This window comes from Myripristis murdjan, chromosome 21 (genome assembly GCF_902150065.1).
Source record: "Myripristis murdjan chromosome 21, fMyrMur1.1, whole genome shotgun sequence".
Classification (NCBI taxonomy): Eukaryota; Metazoa; Chordata; class Actinopteri; order Holocentriformes; family Holocentridae; genus Myripristis; species Myripristis murdjan.
In genome coordinates this window covers 16,515,223-16,532,500 of record NC_044000.1, presented here as the reverse complement: position 1 = coordinate 16,532,500, position 17,278 = coordinate 16,515,223, and the positions used below count along the sequence as shown (strand labels likewise).

The following is a 17,278-nucleotide window of genomic DNA, read 5'->3' as shown; positions in this document are numbered from 1 at the left end:
TGGAGGGGACAGTGGACCCAGTGAGGGACATAGAGATCATCCACGAGGAGCTGAGGATGAAGGATGAAGAGATGATCAAACCTATTATTGACAAGCTGGAGAAGACGGCTATTAGAGGTGGTGACAAGAAACTCAAACCTGAATATGTGAGTCAATGTCCCAGCTTGCCCGTTGCTCCCCCTCACAGCAAGGCACAAATAATAACCCTCCCACACACATGGCCAAGGAGAAAAAAGTATGTTTTTTTCTATCTCCCTCCAATAGGTCTCACCCCCTCCCCCTGCCCCATTTTTTTTTCTTTCCTGAGATTGAAAGTGATCAGGGGTCAGGGGTTTTCTGCTGTAGAAATCATTAATAGAGAGTTACTTATTCAGCTGCTAACCCTGGGTCACAGCACTGGGCTAATGAAAGTGTTTCCACACGGCTCTTTTCATCTAAAGTAATACTCAAATCACAGTACAGCTCTCGCTCATGCTTATACACCTACAGCAGCTCAGGAAAATTGTGTAAGGCCATACAATAGGTGACACGCAAGCCTATATCTCGCTATGAATACAGTAAATGTTTGGAATATTCTTTGACAGAGCATTCCTGGGTTATATGCTATGAGGCACAGGGCAAAATGCATGGCAAGATCAGAGAGAGAGAAAAAAATCCACATCTTGCGTGTCAGATCAAAATGTATGTGGATGCAAAACACATTCACATGGTCATATTGTTAAGGTAATGAGGCTGAGCAGCCAATGGTTAGCAGTGATTTGGTTGTAACTGTGTCACATTGCCCTTCCATCACTGGAGCAGGGTGGGATATAGCAAGCAGTGATGTGACACGCAATATCAGTGTTCAGGGCAGAGAGAGGGTGACCCCGATGCAGAATGGGCCAGCAAGCGAGGTAATCTGGCCTTTCACTTGGAGCGGCATGCCCAATTTCAGGCCCCGACACACCGTGGCTCTGACCACTCATTACACTAACGAGAGGGGCCATTTCACCTGCTGCAGAGGCCCCTTGCCTGGTTGGTTCCCTTCAGAGTAACACCCCCCCCCCAACACACACACACACACACACAGCCCCCACACACCCCAGCAGCCCCACAGACAGGAGCCATTCAGGCCAGGCAGGTGGCCGCTTACGCACATAATTGCTAACAATTTTAGGCAATGAATAAAAATGATCTACATTACTTGTCAAAGGTTGTGCACACGTCGGCAAGCGAAATCTATAGAAGACCTCTTTAAACGGCAAAGAATGGTGCTTATCAAAGGCTGCAGCGAGCCTCAGATGGGAGGGATTGTGTGATTGTCTCTCAGGCTGAGTGTGGCGTTTGACATGTTGAGCTGCATGCACTCCAGAGTACACATGTTTATGCCAACATTTACATGCAGAATGTATGCATCATGCCTACCACCATAAATTTACCATTTAAAAAAAAAAAAAAAAAACACAACTACCATAGGCTTTGTGCTTTTTTTATGGTGCCACAACATACAGTGAAATAACAAGGTAAATACCATGTAACTATTTAGATGTAATTACATCCAGAGATTTTACACTGACTGACTAATTTGCAAGAACTTTAAATGAAGTTCTTAGTTTCCGTAGCTGCACCTTATTTTCCCACAGCTTTCCTGTGTCTGCGCCTCATTGACGTTGTCTGAGATTTCATGCACAAGAAATGCTTTTATCCACTCTGTGACCATTTTAAAGAATTACTTTAATGGTTTGGGGAGGAGAGGGCAACCTGTTTTACAAATTACCCTCTAGTTAGTTGATTATTATCACCTAATAGTAAATCTAATATGATACAACATGATGTTCAAACTCATGTGGCAGGTTTCATGGACACATTTTCTGTAAAGGTTTGTTTTGACCTGAATTTGTAAAAGCTAAGACAGAACATTTAAGCAGCTTTCATGACTGTAGCCCAAATTTGGTTTAGATATCTCCAAACCCCAGTCGGACTTTGGTGTGGAATGTTTCAGAAAAATACAGAATTTATCGTTAACAAAAGTGTTTTTGTGCTGCTACAGTTGAAACGCAGTGTGAGCAACCAACCAATCAGAGGCATTGTAAAAAAAAAAAAAAAGCATAACATAACAGCATAACAGCTCAAATGATTATGCACCACCAGCAACAGGAGAAATTGGATTTTGAGTGTACCAAGTGAAAATACAGTATGTACATATATCTGGCTCAGTGCAGTTGAGCATCTTGGATTAATTTGCATTTGAACTTTATTGCCTCTGTTGGTGCTGAGTGGTTTTCACTGCCCCAGTCTGCTCTGTTCTCCTACTGCCATCAACCAGCTTAAAACTGAAGTCAAGCCTTCCCTCTTGAAAGTTGAGGTTTATCCCTCCTCAGGTCCTAGAGTGGATTTAATTATTTTCTGTGAAAACAAATTATTCAAGTCCAGACCAGTTTAAATCAAGGACTACTTAAACCATGCCTTTGAGAGCTGATTTGAGTTCATCCAGACTGAGACTTCTGGAGCATGCGTCTAGAGAGAGCATGCCCAAAATGTAACTTACGTGGTAAAATATTAGCCAGAAACACAATTACTGAGTATTATTACTACTATTTAGACTTCATGTCAGCATTGTATTTCTTGTTCCCCTTCACATAATAATTATATTGTACACCCAAAAAAAATCAAATATCAATCATTTAAACCTTCTGAGCAAGGTAAAAATGTGATGTGAAACTGTAAACTTTCAAAGTGATTCAGACCATACAAATAATGCAAACAACACAAGGTTAGATATTGTTGCCATGTATTGTCAGTTCAAATTAATACATTTCACATGTTGTCGCAAAAGTATAAATTTGAATTTGTGTGTTTTACAACCTGTTAATAATGGTCTTAAAGCACAAAATGGCAGGTTATCTGGGTGTTGCTACATATGGATCCTATATATCCAGAAAAGAGCAGGCCAGTACAAATGAATCCCAAGCTTAATTCATGAACATTTAACCAGCACATATCACAGTATGCATTTTCATAAAGATTTAAATCCATTTTGTTAGTGCTGCATGTACAAGAACAATGTTTTTTAGCTTTTGTCCGTTTGAATCCCTAAATTCCCTTTCCATCAAAAAAATAATAAGAAGCCGGCCCACCAGCAGCGTTTCATGGTGGCAGGCGTATGTGTTTGACCCCTGTGGGACCTATATGCCTTTTATTAACACCTGCCTGTTAGAGGAGCGCTGCACGGAGGCTGCGAGCTGATGAGGGAAACCTGGAGCGGGTTCAGCCTGTGTCACTGGCCGTTTGCTGTTTCCATTTCACAGATGATTAATCTCTCTGTGAAGACTTGGGCCGGCGCGGGCGGAGTGTGTGCCGCTCTTCCTGCGCTCTCTCCCGCTGGCTGCACTCTGGCTGCCTGACTAAAAGGCCTTTAGAATTCCTGTGGAGAGAGATGTGCAGAGAGTGAATGCAGCTGGCTGGGGGTCAGTGTGTGGAGCTTTTTCTGCCATTGTGTAATTGAGGCTCTGGCAGGCTTTTTTCCTCAGTTCTTTCAAAAGGGAGTATGATTGTGAAGTGCTGCAAGGGTTTGGGGAGGAAAAAGGAGGTAGGGGGAGTGTTGCAGGGGGTGGGGGAGTTTTTATATGAAGGGGGAGGTTAAGTTGACAGGAACAAAAAGAATGTGTTCCGCTAATTTCTGTGGGGCTGGATCAACAATAATAGGCTCAATTTCTTTATCACAAATTTTATAACTACCTCCCTCCCATTTCCCACCCTTTTCCGCTTCCAGATCCTGTCAAGACCCAATCTTGCCTGTGGTCTCAACCCACAAGTACCTCAATAATGAATGTGGCATACATAGCTGGAAATGCTCAATATTTTCTCCAGAAGAAACAGTGAATAATTAGTACTGTACCTCACTAGTGCATATTCAATTTGACTACATGTTGTAGAGTGCCTGAGGAAGAACTAATAATTTACACATAACTAACCAACTTGCAATTAGTTCGCTTCTCTTTCCAATTTCGTCCTCTCCCTATCCTTTTCATCAAACAGTCCCTATGGAATATCGATGTACATAAGTGTGACTCTAAGCGAGACTCCCCAGAAGGCATTTTGTCATGATTTAAAGGAGGGAAGGGGGTCCTGTGTGCTCTGTCCCTGTCAAAGCCAGGCCACTCCTGTTTGAATACGAGCACAGCCATTGTTCATTTTGGCATGAGGATGCCATGCATTTAGGAAATAATTACCCCATACCCTGCTGGGTTTATATTCTTTTTCATCTCCTTTAATGGCTTCTTGTTCATTCTCTTTTAATCCCAAACAGGACGTAATGTGCAAAATCAAGAGCTGGGTAGTGGATGAAAAGAAACATGTCCGCTACTATCACGATTGGAACGACAAGGAGGTAAGCCTTTGATGTTACACTCAGATTTATTAATGTGATTTATCTTGGTGATCATTTCATCTGGCCTGAAAGTCCAACTGCTATTTTTTTTTCTCTTTTTTTTTTTTGCGCAAAGGGTCTTCTATGCAAATCCCACGTTAATATGCACACTGTCTTTTTTGGTATTTTGACATCACTTTTTCTCCAAACTCCTGACATCTGTCGGTGCTCATCTTGATCTAGAGGCTTTATAGACGCTCCCCACGGTGCCTGCACCAGATCCTAATTTGATTCAGCCTCACTTTTCTCTCCCTGCGTGGTCCTCAAAGGCCACTGTGGAAAGTTTGGATTCTTAGTACTTCTCTTTGTTTGCCACAGATCGAAGTGTTGAACAAATACTTGTTTCTGACATCCAAACCGATGATTTACCTCGTTAACCTCTCCGAGAAAGACTACATCAGGAAAAAGAACAAATGGTAAGTGCTTAGAAGTAGGGAGGGAGCAGACACATTGCGCTCCCTATTAATCATCACCACAGAGCCTTCCCTCTACTTATGTATTCTGTTACAATGATCTCTACTAACTTTGACTGAATGTTCTCTTGATACTTTTTTTTTCCTCCTTATCAACCATCCAAAGTTTTTATGTGCGTGTGTGTTTGTGTGTGTTGGAATGGTGTGCAAATTACCCACACTGGTCTACTGACTCTCGTCTCCTGCTGGCAACAACAGTCATATCTTTGTGAGAGGATCTGCCTGGAGGTGGCACTAAGTATGCTCTAACACAACATCCAGCTCTGCAAACCTCAGCCAGCCCCCAGACTCTGCACTTCATTAAGCACTTACTAGCATATGGTCTCTATTTTCCATCAAAAATTTCTCATTTCCATAAGATATCAAAGAGGCTAAAGGCTTTAAATGACAAAAAAATAAACATACATGGATTCAAAGCCAAAAAAAGTAATTAATATCATCTGGAGAGGGCCAATAAATCATGAGGATAACACTCTTTAAATACTGTATGCTCAAAATTGTTTTGCTCCAAATATTTGGTTTTGTCTGAGGAGCCCACTGTCTTCAGATGTTGTTGCTCAATACAGAGAATATTAGTAGCATGCCTTACAAGCTTCATTGTACAGGCAATAAATTCCCATAGATCACAATTGAGGCTTTGTTCATATTACAGAATAATGGAAACGGGGCTATATGTATGTAGTTTCTTTATGTTGAATGTACAAGGCTGTTTATTTCTTACTTTTCCGGTGCACTTCTGTTCAACCACTAAACAGACTGAGAATGACTTTGCACGCACTAATATAAAACTTCTCCATTGTTTTCCACATGTGTGATGTTCTATTTCATCAAACACACTTTTTATAGTAATGTTATGACCTGGCCACAGTCAGAGCATATCTAGGAGATCAGTGTGAAACATCCATTATTTGTGAAAGGGATACTTATCCACAGAACAGCCATTTTGTCAATAACAACAACTTGTGGATTGTTATCACACTTTTCCAATTGCCCTCTGGGCCTCTGGTGTCAAACAGTTCTTACAACATTTGTTTTTCAGTGCTTTACTTGGCAGCGTTGTATTAAAAGGGAAGTTGTTTACCTATGACTGTTTGTTAAAGTGTTCCTGACACAAAAGTATGACTGTCAGACAGAGGGAGGAGGAACATTGCAAGAGAACACATAAATCAAATGATTCATGACATGTGGAACATCAGTCATCAGCAGGAAGAGGGTTTTTTCATGTTGCTCGTGTTTTTTTAACTGCGTGAAATGCAATAAATCTTGGGGTGTTTTAAACAGGCAACCAGTAGTGCTCAGGTGTCCTGAGGGCTTCACGCTGAACAATGCCAACATCAAAGTGTTGATGTTTGACAAGTGATGAGTCATTTCCCTTGTCCAGAGCAGTGCTCACACCTGTATTGAGATGATTACAGGTAGATCTGGCTGCCCCTAATTGTACAATAAATGCTGCTCTCAGCCCTAATGGCAGCTAGTCTGCTGCAGAGACGCCAGACTGCCATTTGGCTGTCGCCATGCTCCTGTGTTTTTCCACCAGCACAGTTGAGATGATGATACGGTTAAGGACTATTCAAAGCAAACAGCAAGACAAATTGCAATCTCAGCTTTAATGTGTGGAGGGAAGAAGGAGAATCCAAGAATGAGGCAAATTTTATCTATGTCGCTCAAGACACCCACTCAGGCCGTTTTGCAGGCTCACCTCACTGCATTTTTTGAAGTACAATCATGTATTTGCATTGTTGGGATTATTGCATTTCATCTTTCTGTTTTAAGTTTGATGCTGTTAATTTTGTTGCAGTTATTCCATACTGCACATTTAATTAGGTTTTAAATTATGCAGAAAGAAAGAAAGAAAGAAAGAAAGAAAGAAAGAAAGAAAGACAAAAAGAAATAAAAGTGGTTTCATTATTAACGATACTCAGCTGTATGTGGAAAGAGATGATTATCCCTGAACAGCACTGTACATTACACTAGCTATACCTGCTGTAGCAGTAGTGCTGCAGTGTAGTGACTTATTGAGGTTCCAAAAAAAGGTCCATTGTTAACAGAGATCATCCTGTTTGGAGTACGGGAACCACATAGCAGGCTGCCCTTGTTTAGACAAGAATACACAGTATTAGGTTTAGCAAGCCATCATTAATGAAGGGATCAGAGGAGGAGCAGGGCCTCCTTTCATCCCCAGGTTCTCTGCTGGAGACAGTACATCATTTACTGTTGAGAGGAGCACATGGCTCCAATCCTATACAGTACAGTGCATGTGTATGTGTATGAGAATGTGTACATGTGCATGTTTGAAGTCTGTTTCAGAGGCGACTCCATGCTCATTTGGATGCTGGCGTAATTGCGGTGTGGAGATCAAAGGCGCGCTGGTCGAGTGATGTTCCAGAGGGGACTTTACCACACGGCCCTCTCCTCTGTGTAGAGGGGGCCGCCTGCTGCTCACCGCTCCCCTCTCCCCTCTAGCCATGCGCTGCCCCCTGCACATCCCCGCTCGTAAAAAATGATTAAGGCCGCATTTGTCATGTGTTTATGACTGAGAGGCATTGCGTGATAGGGAATGGCATCTACAAGAGTCTATCAAGAGGCTTTCTCCTCTTCCCTCGGCGTCAGTAGGCTGCCTGGAAGACTTTTGTCTGTGCCACATAGTTTGTGTGTTAGAGAGGGTCATTATGGTACTGTTGATGATGTGGTGGCTGCAGTCTGCCTAGTGTTAGCTTGTTTTCACTTGTCAAGGGAGAAATGGATGATTTTACAAGCTTGTGGTCTCACCATCTTTATCAACCTTTAATACTTTTATTAGCTTTGATTTCAGATATTTCATCTTCATAAGAGAACTAAAAGAAGTCATATTTTGTAAAGGCAAAAGACATAATTGAAAATCCTCCTGATTTTCTGTCATGGTAGCTGTTTTTTTTTTTCTTTTCTTTTGATAATGTCCATTAAAGTAATTGGTGCCTCTTAAGTAGGTGTGTTGACCTTTAACGAAACTGGTAAGCGTGACCTGTCTGTGAGTGTGTCTGCCATGTGGGTTCTCCTAGTGAGTGTAAGAACGGCGGGGTACCACAGCTCCTTGCTTGGAGCTTTTATTAACTCTGTGTGTGTCTGTCTGTCTGCCTGTCTGTCTGTCTGTCTGTATGCAAGCATATATATTATATATATATGGCATATATGCCTGTGCATGTATGCTATACCTACAATGTTAACTTCTTTATTACTTTCTTTCTGTTCTATTTGTTTCCCCACACATATTACATTAGGTGCTTGCCTTGACTTGTGCTTTAGGCTGGAAAACACAGCAAGATTTCCTGAAACAATTAAGTACCGCAGTTGCTCTTCCAGTCAACCTTTTTAATGATCTTTTTTTCTGGCACTAAGGCATGCAGTGAACATCCACAATTAATCACACCAAATTTGTCTGGGATGGCGTAATTTGAGAAAATCTCATGCCACGATTATTCTCATCAACTATGATCTTGAAAAGACAGCTGGCAGTAGCTTTGAACAACAAAGGCACTGCTACAGAGCAGTTCAGGAGACTGTCCTGTAATTGAAAACTCCAAGGTTTGATCTCATCAACAGCTGTGTGTCCTGTTGAGGAATTTTTGAGCACGACATTGAACCCCTACCTGCTCCCTCATAGCAAATCTCTCTGGAGTCGTTTGTCCATTACATGACGAATGTGATGTAAATCTGTACCAACGTCTAAAGAAATGTTTAGATGAGTCCAGCCATGGTTAAAGAACGAGAAAAGGGACATTCTCTTTGCTGTGTTGCATATTACAGTTTGCCTGTAGGAGGAGCTTTGACAATTAAAGTGGAGTCTTTGCTTGTCAGTTTTGGACCCAGTGACTGAGAGCCTATGCCCATTTTCCCCAAAGCTTTTTCAGAACAGACAAAAGCTTGTGTAATTGTCCACATGTTGAATAGATTTTTCATTTGCCTGACTGCATGTTGACTTGTATTTTACTTTGTCCATTTTTCACTTTTAAAGAAGTGTAATGATAAGTTATGCATGTATTTTCTTTTTGTCCAATCATTTTGATGGACCATTTCTGACTGAGTACCCCTCGAGACTTAAAGACAGAAGAAAAACTGGTGGGGAAGCCTATTATGATTCACTGAGAACCAATTCATGAAAGCAGTCGCTGCAGCCCACTTCGGCTACTCCAAACCATAATTCCCATAAACACAACTGAAACTTTATTGAGTGCAAAACCACTGGCTCCATCCAAGTTTTTTAGGAACTACTGTCTAGGGAGTCACAGTTCGCTTTTCAAAGCCATGTGGGAGATATACGATCACTTACTCCTTTTATTTTGTGTGCAGTCGTCCACTCTCTTCTTGTGTAGTGTGGAATCCTGAAAAACACTTTCCCATGGTAAGAAATGTACCCTGCTGCCCACAGTCAATCCTAATGGAAGCTTTTAGCTAGCTTTTCAATGAGAGAAAACAACAGGAGAGGTTGTATAGTAAAACTGAACCAGATGGCACTAATAAAGTCCTGTTGGTTCAGTCAGCCTGGTTGACCGTTCTTCGTCCAGGTAATGAAAGGACACTGTTGACATGTCACTCGTCACCCCATTGTGACGATGTTGGATATGTACAGTAGGGTTTTAAACACAGTTATGCTGTCTTTGTTGTGTCCTGGTGGCAGTGAGGCAGTATTGTTGTTTTTATTAATAAGATCCCAACTCGGGGAGGGTCACAAATTCTTTTCTGTCACAGAAGCAAAGCAGCCTCTTGTTTGCATCTTCCTCTCTATAATGAACCTGTGAGAAATCATGGTGTGACACAGATCACAACTTCTTACTCGCTTACCAGGTCCAGTCCAAGGACACTAATGTTGAATGGAAGACCTGTAGGGAGACATTTTATCCCTATAGTGCCGTTTGACAAATTAGAGCACCTTGGAAAAATCATTTTAATCAAGATTGTTAATTTACATGTCTCTGTAGGAACAAAATATGTTTGCTTTGTACTGGGGAAGCTTTATACTGGAGCGAATGAATTCCTGGGAATAGTGCCCCTATAAAGTCTCCTGTTTGGTATAGTAGGCATAAAAAGAAATCTCTGTGAGTTTCCAAGTCTGGCTAATGATACATTTTGATAGTGCTGGCTTTTTTGAGCTGTGCTGTTTATCATCTTTGTGATAAGGTTATAACCGAATACACATGTCACAGCAAGTGGCCGGCAGCCTTGCCAGCTCTAATGAGATAAATAAATGAATTTAGTGTTGCCACATACAGCTCCTGAACGCTTATTATCAGGGCGATTGTTGAATTGTTGTGAATGGGGGAAAAGGACGCAGGATTGGAAGGGGGCATGATTGGCTGATGTTACATATGTCCTTGATTATCTTCCTTCTGCTTTTATTCTAATAAGTGACATTCTTTGTACTCCCTAGGACAGCTAGACAGTCTGACACACGATGAGAATAAATATTGCATGTGGTAGACATTAAGCTGTCATCCTGGAAAAAAGGAGAGATGGAGAAATCCATGCAGCATTCTGCTGCACTACACTTTGCCTGCTCTTGTCACAATTGTCACATCTTGATGACTCCCCCACTCTACCCCAACCCCCGTCTTTTCTCTCTCCCAGTAAACTGCACTGAATGACAGCGTGGATACACCATATAGATAGATATATTATTTTGGGTGATGTAGTATGGACTCCTGAGGCTTACAGTTTGAATATCTGATGTTACCCCCCCCTCCTCACGAATAGCCTTAAACAAGGCCACAGCTATGATAATGCATACCCATCTATCATTATAAGGACAAAACGGGGAACAATTGTTTGCTGGGGTTATTATGTCCATCATGTGTAAATATTTAAAGTCAAGGATTTGTTTTTGAACATTTAATGGATGTGGTTATCAAAGAAGAGAAAGAAAGTTGTTCAAAAAAAAAGCCTGTTACTTGCACGCCCTTGAGGTTTGTTTGAGACAGGATGTGAGATGATGCTCTTAATTAAAGCTGTTCCCATTGTGCCTGCACTGTGTTCTGTTTCCTCTAGCCCCCGATTGCTTTGAAGAGTGAAAGAAGTTGACAGTATTGGCAATGTGTGTGTGTGCGTGTGTGTGTGTGAGTGTGTATACGCGTGTCAGATCTGCCTCCTTCTCAGAGACCGATGTGTGTAATGCCTCTCCATCCGGCCATGGCCACAGGGAGCAGAGAGCGTCTGCACTCATGTCTCTCAGGAGCTCACCACTGGGAGGATGAAAAGCGTCCCACAGAGCCCCCGACTTCCCAGCCTCAAAAGCCACCATGAGCTCATACCTCTCATTTCTGTCTCCCTTCGTAGAGGACGGGAAGAGGAGGGGGTTAGGATGCTGCGTGCCACAGTGCCTTCTGCAGCCGGGGACTAGCAAAACAGAAGGGACCCTTAGGTTTATTACTTGATGAGTTGGAGCCTAGCATGCAAGCCGGCAGCTGCCAAGAAACGCGAAATGGCTCAATAGCATCAGGCTGATATAACCAGGATCAGGTGCTGGGCCAGATTTTTTTTTTTTTTCTTTCTTTTTTTTTAGGTCTGTCTGTGCACCTGTGGGTGGGTTGGTGATGAAGTTGCGATAGAGGGTGAGGCTGCTAGTGGATTACTCCTTGGGTCTGTCAGCATTCAATTGCATCTGAAAGGATGCACTTAGAGCGGAGGTGATGGCCCACCTTTTACAGGCTTACCTGGCTAAGCACTGATAATAAAGCCAGTCTGTATGAATGCATGTCAGACACAGGCGCAGGTCATTGTCTCAGGTAGCTGCACCTGTACTTTAGGAACTCCCATTGTTTCCCACCTTGGAGTCGTTTAAGCAGATCAAAGCTGTGACAAAGCCCAGGGAAGCCCCAGGCATGCGGAAACACAGGAATTATTCCCCCTTCAGGATTCCCACACAAAAAGACAAATAGACTGGCCCCAGAGGGTGGCCCCCTGTGGGACATCTCCATTCAGACCCAGTCTGTTGTGGAAGCTCCTTTTGTGTTGTTTTTTTGTTTTTTGTTTTTCCATTATTGCACTATATATTGTGCTTTTAATTGTGCTGTAGTAAGTGCTGCAGGCATCACATGTAAAGCTTACAACAAATACCTCCTGAAAGCTGTTTTTCTTGCTGTAAAACAAGCAGAAAAAAAGGAGTGATTTGCATAGTCAGTTTAATGTTCAGTCTACCAATTAACCTAAACTAAAAAAAAAAATTAAAAAGGCGTATTATGTTATAGATTTGTGAAAGCACATATCAGAAAAAGCTACTTACACTTGCTTTTAATTTTTTTTTTTTTTTTTGAACTGAGAGCGGCAGGAAAAGCAGCACAAACATAGCTTGTTCCTCAGTCTTGTTTGAGCCTTTTAAGCTGGTGAATGATTAGCAGAAATAATGTCCCTGTCACCCTTAATCACATTAAAACGTGGTTAACATTTAATTTTTCCCACTTGATATGCAAAAATTTCCACTAGATTTGCAGCAAAGGCCATTGGAATTCCATTATAAAAAGAATAAAAATTTCAGGCATCATTTGTTCAGAGAAGGATATCAAGACTAGAAAGTGCTGAATCTTTCTATTAACGGAGCAGTGAGAGATGGCACTCAATGCTAGGACATAATGGGAGACTGACAAGGCACACACACACACACATACATGCACGCACACATGCGCACACACACACACACACACACACACACATACACACACACACACACACACTATCTTTCTGGTTGGATTTTGTGTAGTTCACACTTATAAAACCTTCTTTTAGAGAACACCTACATCAACAAAGGTTTTATTTTTTCTTGTAATTACACAGATCTTTGAATAACACTTTGACCTGATTTTTAAAAGATGTGAATGATCATCAAATGGCTGGTATTTCCAATTAAGCCTCCCTTGAAGAATAAATGAAAAAAAAAAAAAAAAAAAAAAAACAAGCCTATTATTTTTACTTAGAGTGAGATGAGATAGATGCTATAGAACAGACTCAAGCTCTGAGCACCGAGTGATTTTTAGCCTGGCGCCATGAAAAACATAATTTTTATTGATACTTCAGCTTTCAGTGAAACACAGAATAACACAAATCACTTTTAGATTATTATTTAGAATTTCATGCATAACTGAGAGACCTTTTGGCAATCCTTTGATGTGAACAAAAAAATTGCAGCATGTTGTACATCAACATTTTACCCAATTTATGCATTGATGCAAAATTTCTTACAAATAATTTGACAGGACATAAACACAAATTGCCGAGCGCCATGACTAGACAGAGGAGAAGCTGACAGAAGTGGTTTTGGAAGTCATGTTGACGGAGCATCAAAGCTCTTAATTGACAGTGCTTTGTTTCTGGAGTTGAGGGAAGGGGGTGTTTCTTGTTCCTGTGGCAAGGTGTTTGTCTGGTCCTATGTCACTCAGTGCAAGGACCCAGAGACCCCCATGCTCATTTGCAGCTCACGTTCTCCATCTCGGCTTCACATTATTAAAATCATCCCTCAGCCTTCTACCAAGAGCCTCTTTGTTACTTGGCTGGCTTGGCTCGGCTCTGTCAAGTCTTCACCAATTACAGTCTCAGGTACAATGGTCTATTCACAGGATCACAGCCCTTGACTGGTGTGGGGAGAGTGATTTGTGAATCATTATTCAGCCGCCTGTAGAGAACGCGATACCTGAGGAATGCAAATAACGTGCCACCAAATAGACAGCTGTGCTCCTAAAAGTGACAAACTACAGCTGTTATTATCTCAGATTGGATTTTTTCCCCTCTTGGAGAGCCAGACATCTCCTGTGTTTTCAAGTTTTCAGTTTTGACTAAATGTGTGTGTGTTTTTTTTTTTTTTTCTTCTTTTCTTTCTGTCCTTTATGAGACACAGTGACCACCTTATTGAGGCGGCTGTCAAATCTCCACTCTGCATACATGGCGCTAACACAAAGGGAAATATTAGGTTATGGTTCTTAATAGATGTGTGTCTGAATGGACGGAAACACTGACGCATGAGACGTTTAAAATTTAGCCTGTAGTGTTATTCAGGCTTGTTTGGAAATGCATCCAATAAAAGCAAAACTGTGGTTTCCTTGGAGAAGCGTTCCGTTGTCAGATATTGCGTATTGATAATCATTTGGTAGGAGCAGTGATATGGTACTGTAGGTAATAAAGCAGTGACATTGTTATTGGAATAGATGTGGTATTGAGGTGGTGCAGTCCCTCCCAGTCTTTGATTTCTTATAGGCTTTAAACAGGAAACTAGGATTACAGATAATGACAGGGACCCCGTAGAATCAATCCAGCCTAGGAGCTCTGTCAGGCCTGCCGTGTGAAAATGGATTTGTGTGATGCTGTTCTTTGAGACCTGTCCAATCACAACCTGAAAGCATGTGGGGCTAATCTCATAATTGCCCTAACCCCCTTATATTGTTCTGACTGAGAGTTACCATTAACTGCGAGGATATCTTTGTCCTGCAATGTCAGGTGCCCTGCTGAATTGAAAAGCAAAAAAAAAAAAAAAAAAAAAAAAAACTCTCAAACATTTAAGGAAACAACAAAGACATTTATAAGTGAGAAAACTGCACTTAGCAGGTAGTTCTACTTCTCCTTCTTCTCCTTCCAGCCTTGCTGTAATTGTTTGGTTAGACTCGAACTGGTGGGATGAATTTTCTTCGTCTATTATGATCAAAATAAGCCATTTTACTTTTAGTCTAGACCTAGTCTGAACCTCACAGTTATGAAGTGCGTATTTCTTTTCATCATGAATCAGTATAATTCATATGAGAACGTCAATTCAATGTAAATTCTTAGCTGGAAAGTTTTATGGAAAGAAAGTGAAACTCTAAATGCCACCTTTGTGGCACAATCTCCCCTCAACGGTACAGTAAACATTCCTATGTTCAGCTGCTCCTATGAATATGTATGCGCCAGCAGATAACAAATACTTACATGTCATTCAAGCCCCCCAACTAGTTTTTGTGGCTGCTGTTTTTAACCAGGTTGGTGAAAATCAAGGAGTGGGTGGACAGTCATGACCCCGGGGCCTTGGTCATCCCCTTCAGCGGAGGCCTGGAGAGCCAGCTACAGGACATGAGCGAAGAGGAGAGGCAGAAGTACTGCACAGAGCACAAGACGCAGAGGTTAATTAGCATTCAGTCTCCCCACACTTTATTATCAACTGTGTCCTCCATGCACTCCTTTAATTGCATGTGCTGATAGAATAATAAATGGCAGAGTAATTACCATTATAAAGCAAAGGATCCCTCTCTTTACTGAACAACTCAGTCAAAGGGTTTTCCTCTAAATTAAGTTTTTAACTGTCATCTGTCATCTGTAGGTATAATTATAACTTGGGCATTTTGAGTTTATTGTTCTCATGTGAAAACCTCTATGGAGAGAAAGAAATTGTGACAGCAGATTTTTTTTCTCTCTGGGCGCAGAACGAGGCATCGGGTTGAATTCTTAAAAATGCTAAATGAGTCTACGAGCTTTCCAATTAATCAAAGAAACCATTGGAGAGTTGAATGTCCTGTGTGAAACGAAGTGACCCATCTTATTCATTTAATGAGTTTATATTGGAATGAATGGGGCCTTGCCACTGAAGTGAACTTTGACTAGGAATCAGTGCCAATAAAGAATCCTTAAATAGTCCTTGTGTTTGCTTCTGCTAAAATCTCATTCAAACTGAAATCCCCCCCACCCCCTCCCCCTCCTCCTCTCCCTCTCTCTCTCTCTCTTTGCGTAATTCCACCAGTGTCCTGACCAAGATCATCAAGGCGGGCTACTCAGCCCTGCAACTTGAGTACTTCTTCACTGCTGGACCAGATGAGGTCCGTGCATGGACCATTCGGGTAAGAGCCGGCTGCCAGTTGTGCGGGCATATGTGCATCATTGAGTGCGAGGGTGCACACTCCACACACACACACACACACACACACACACACACACTCGACACACACACACACACACATACAGTGTTCCATGTTCCACCCTGCTGGCACCCTCACTGATATCGCACACTCTCAACTTTGTCATGGTTGTGCTTTAGCTAGTCATTACAGGCCAAGGATAACTTCAATTACTGGTGAGCTGCTGAACAGTGAAAGTGGGGGCTACATTGATTGAGGAGGGCAACAATTGATTTTGCCCATTACGTCCATGAGAATGTTTCCATCCTGTGCAGATCTGCCTGCCCTCCTCCTGCCGCTAGAGATAAGGGGCCTGTGCATTGTGCCTGCCTAATCTGTGTGACGGGGGTTGTCTGTGCTGAAATTGATGTCGCTTTTCATTCGACTGTTTGTGGGCCTTGCTGGGGGCTCCTCCTCCCTGTGTGTCTCAGTTTACTGAGCCCGGCCCGCCAAGAGCTTTGTGCAACGGGATCGCAGAATTTACATCAATACAGATGTTGGCTTGGCGTGCTGCTATTGTGTAAAAGTTTTTTTTTTTCCATCTCTTTTCTTTTTTTGAGCAATGAAAGGATTGAGTGCAGCTATGACAAGGTGTTTGACTTGTCAGGAGAAACATACACTTCACATAGCGGGTTAAAAAATGTGGGAAAGTTATGTGAAAGTTTTTGAAAATTTAAAAGCAGACCGGGGTTGTACCATTGTTATGGTTATTCATTCTCCCAGGGCTTTTTACTGCTGTCCCCTGTTTTTTTGTCACCAATTCTTCATATATTGGAAAGTATTGCAATTTTGATACACCATCAAACTTTATGCAGTATAGAATTCTTTAAGTCCTTAAAAAATAAAACAGACTACAATTTTCACAAATCATTGCAATTTTACAGCAAAAGCATCTAGTCAATGCACTTGTCACCAAGCAGATCGTTGCATTTTTGTGCTTTGAATGTCAACTCACTGCCCACAATTTTAGAGCAAGCATGATAATAAATAAATAAATAAATAAATAAGTAAAACACTGCAAATACAAAAAACACTGTCTTGCGCTATGTTGAATAAGCTGCTGTGGGAGCTGTTTTTATCATCATAATAATGACAGAAAACTTCACTCATTGTGGATATTTTCACTATTTAAAAGTTTTAAATTAGCTCTAAATTTATCATTCCTAATTGACCCACAATGATGGTAAACTGTTAATCTGCTGAGTGCAATAGGACTGTGTGTTATATGCCCTTCACAGGAGAAAATACTGTTTGTATTTGAGTATTTGAAGATGCCACTAGGGATATTTTTTAGCTCATACACAGATTCCACAGATTTTCTCCAAAATGTTCAATAAAAGCATGTTTTAATATACAGTCACTTGCAAACATAGGTGTTAAATGGTAAAATGCTAAAAATCTTTCTCCTTACATGTTTAAGGAAAGGATAGTTTTGAAGGAGTTCTCTCTGATCTTGGGTGAGATTAAGCACTGAAATAAATTATTAAAGATTGCTGCATGTCAGTTTATTTATTCCAAAA

At 41.4% G+C, this 17,278-nt stretch overlaps 1 protein-coding gene across 1 annotated transcript in view; it reads left to right on the top strand.

Annotated features, from left to right (window-relative positions):
- Nucleotides 1-17,278, top strand: part of LOC115379886 (obg-like ATPase 1) — a 43,578-nt gene that overhangs the window by 21,244 nt on the left and 5,056 nt on the right. The window contains exons 6-10 of the mRNA XM_030080844.1: nucleotides 1-146; nucleotides 4,289-4,369; nucleotides 4,727-4,824; nucleotides 14,850-14,990; nucleotides 15,605-15,701. The exon at nucleotides 1-146 is cut by the window's left edge and continues 30 nt beyond it. Of these exons, the coding sequence (XP_029936704.1) occupies nucleotides 1-146; nucleotides 4,289-4,369; nucleotides 4,727-4,824; nucleotides 14,850-14,990; nucleotides 15,605-15,701 (563 nt within the window). The remainder of the gene's footprint in view (nucleotides 147-4,288; nucleotides 4,370-4,726; nucleotides 4,825-14,849; nucleotides 14,991-15,604; nucleotides 15,702-17,278) is intronic.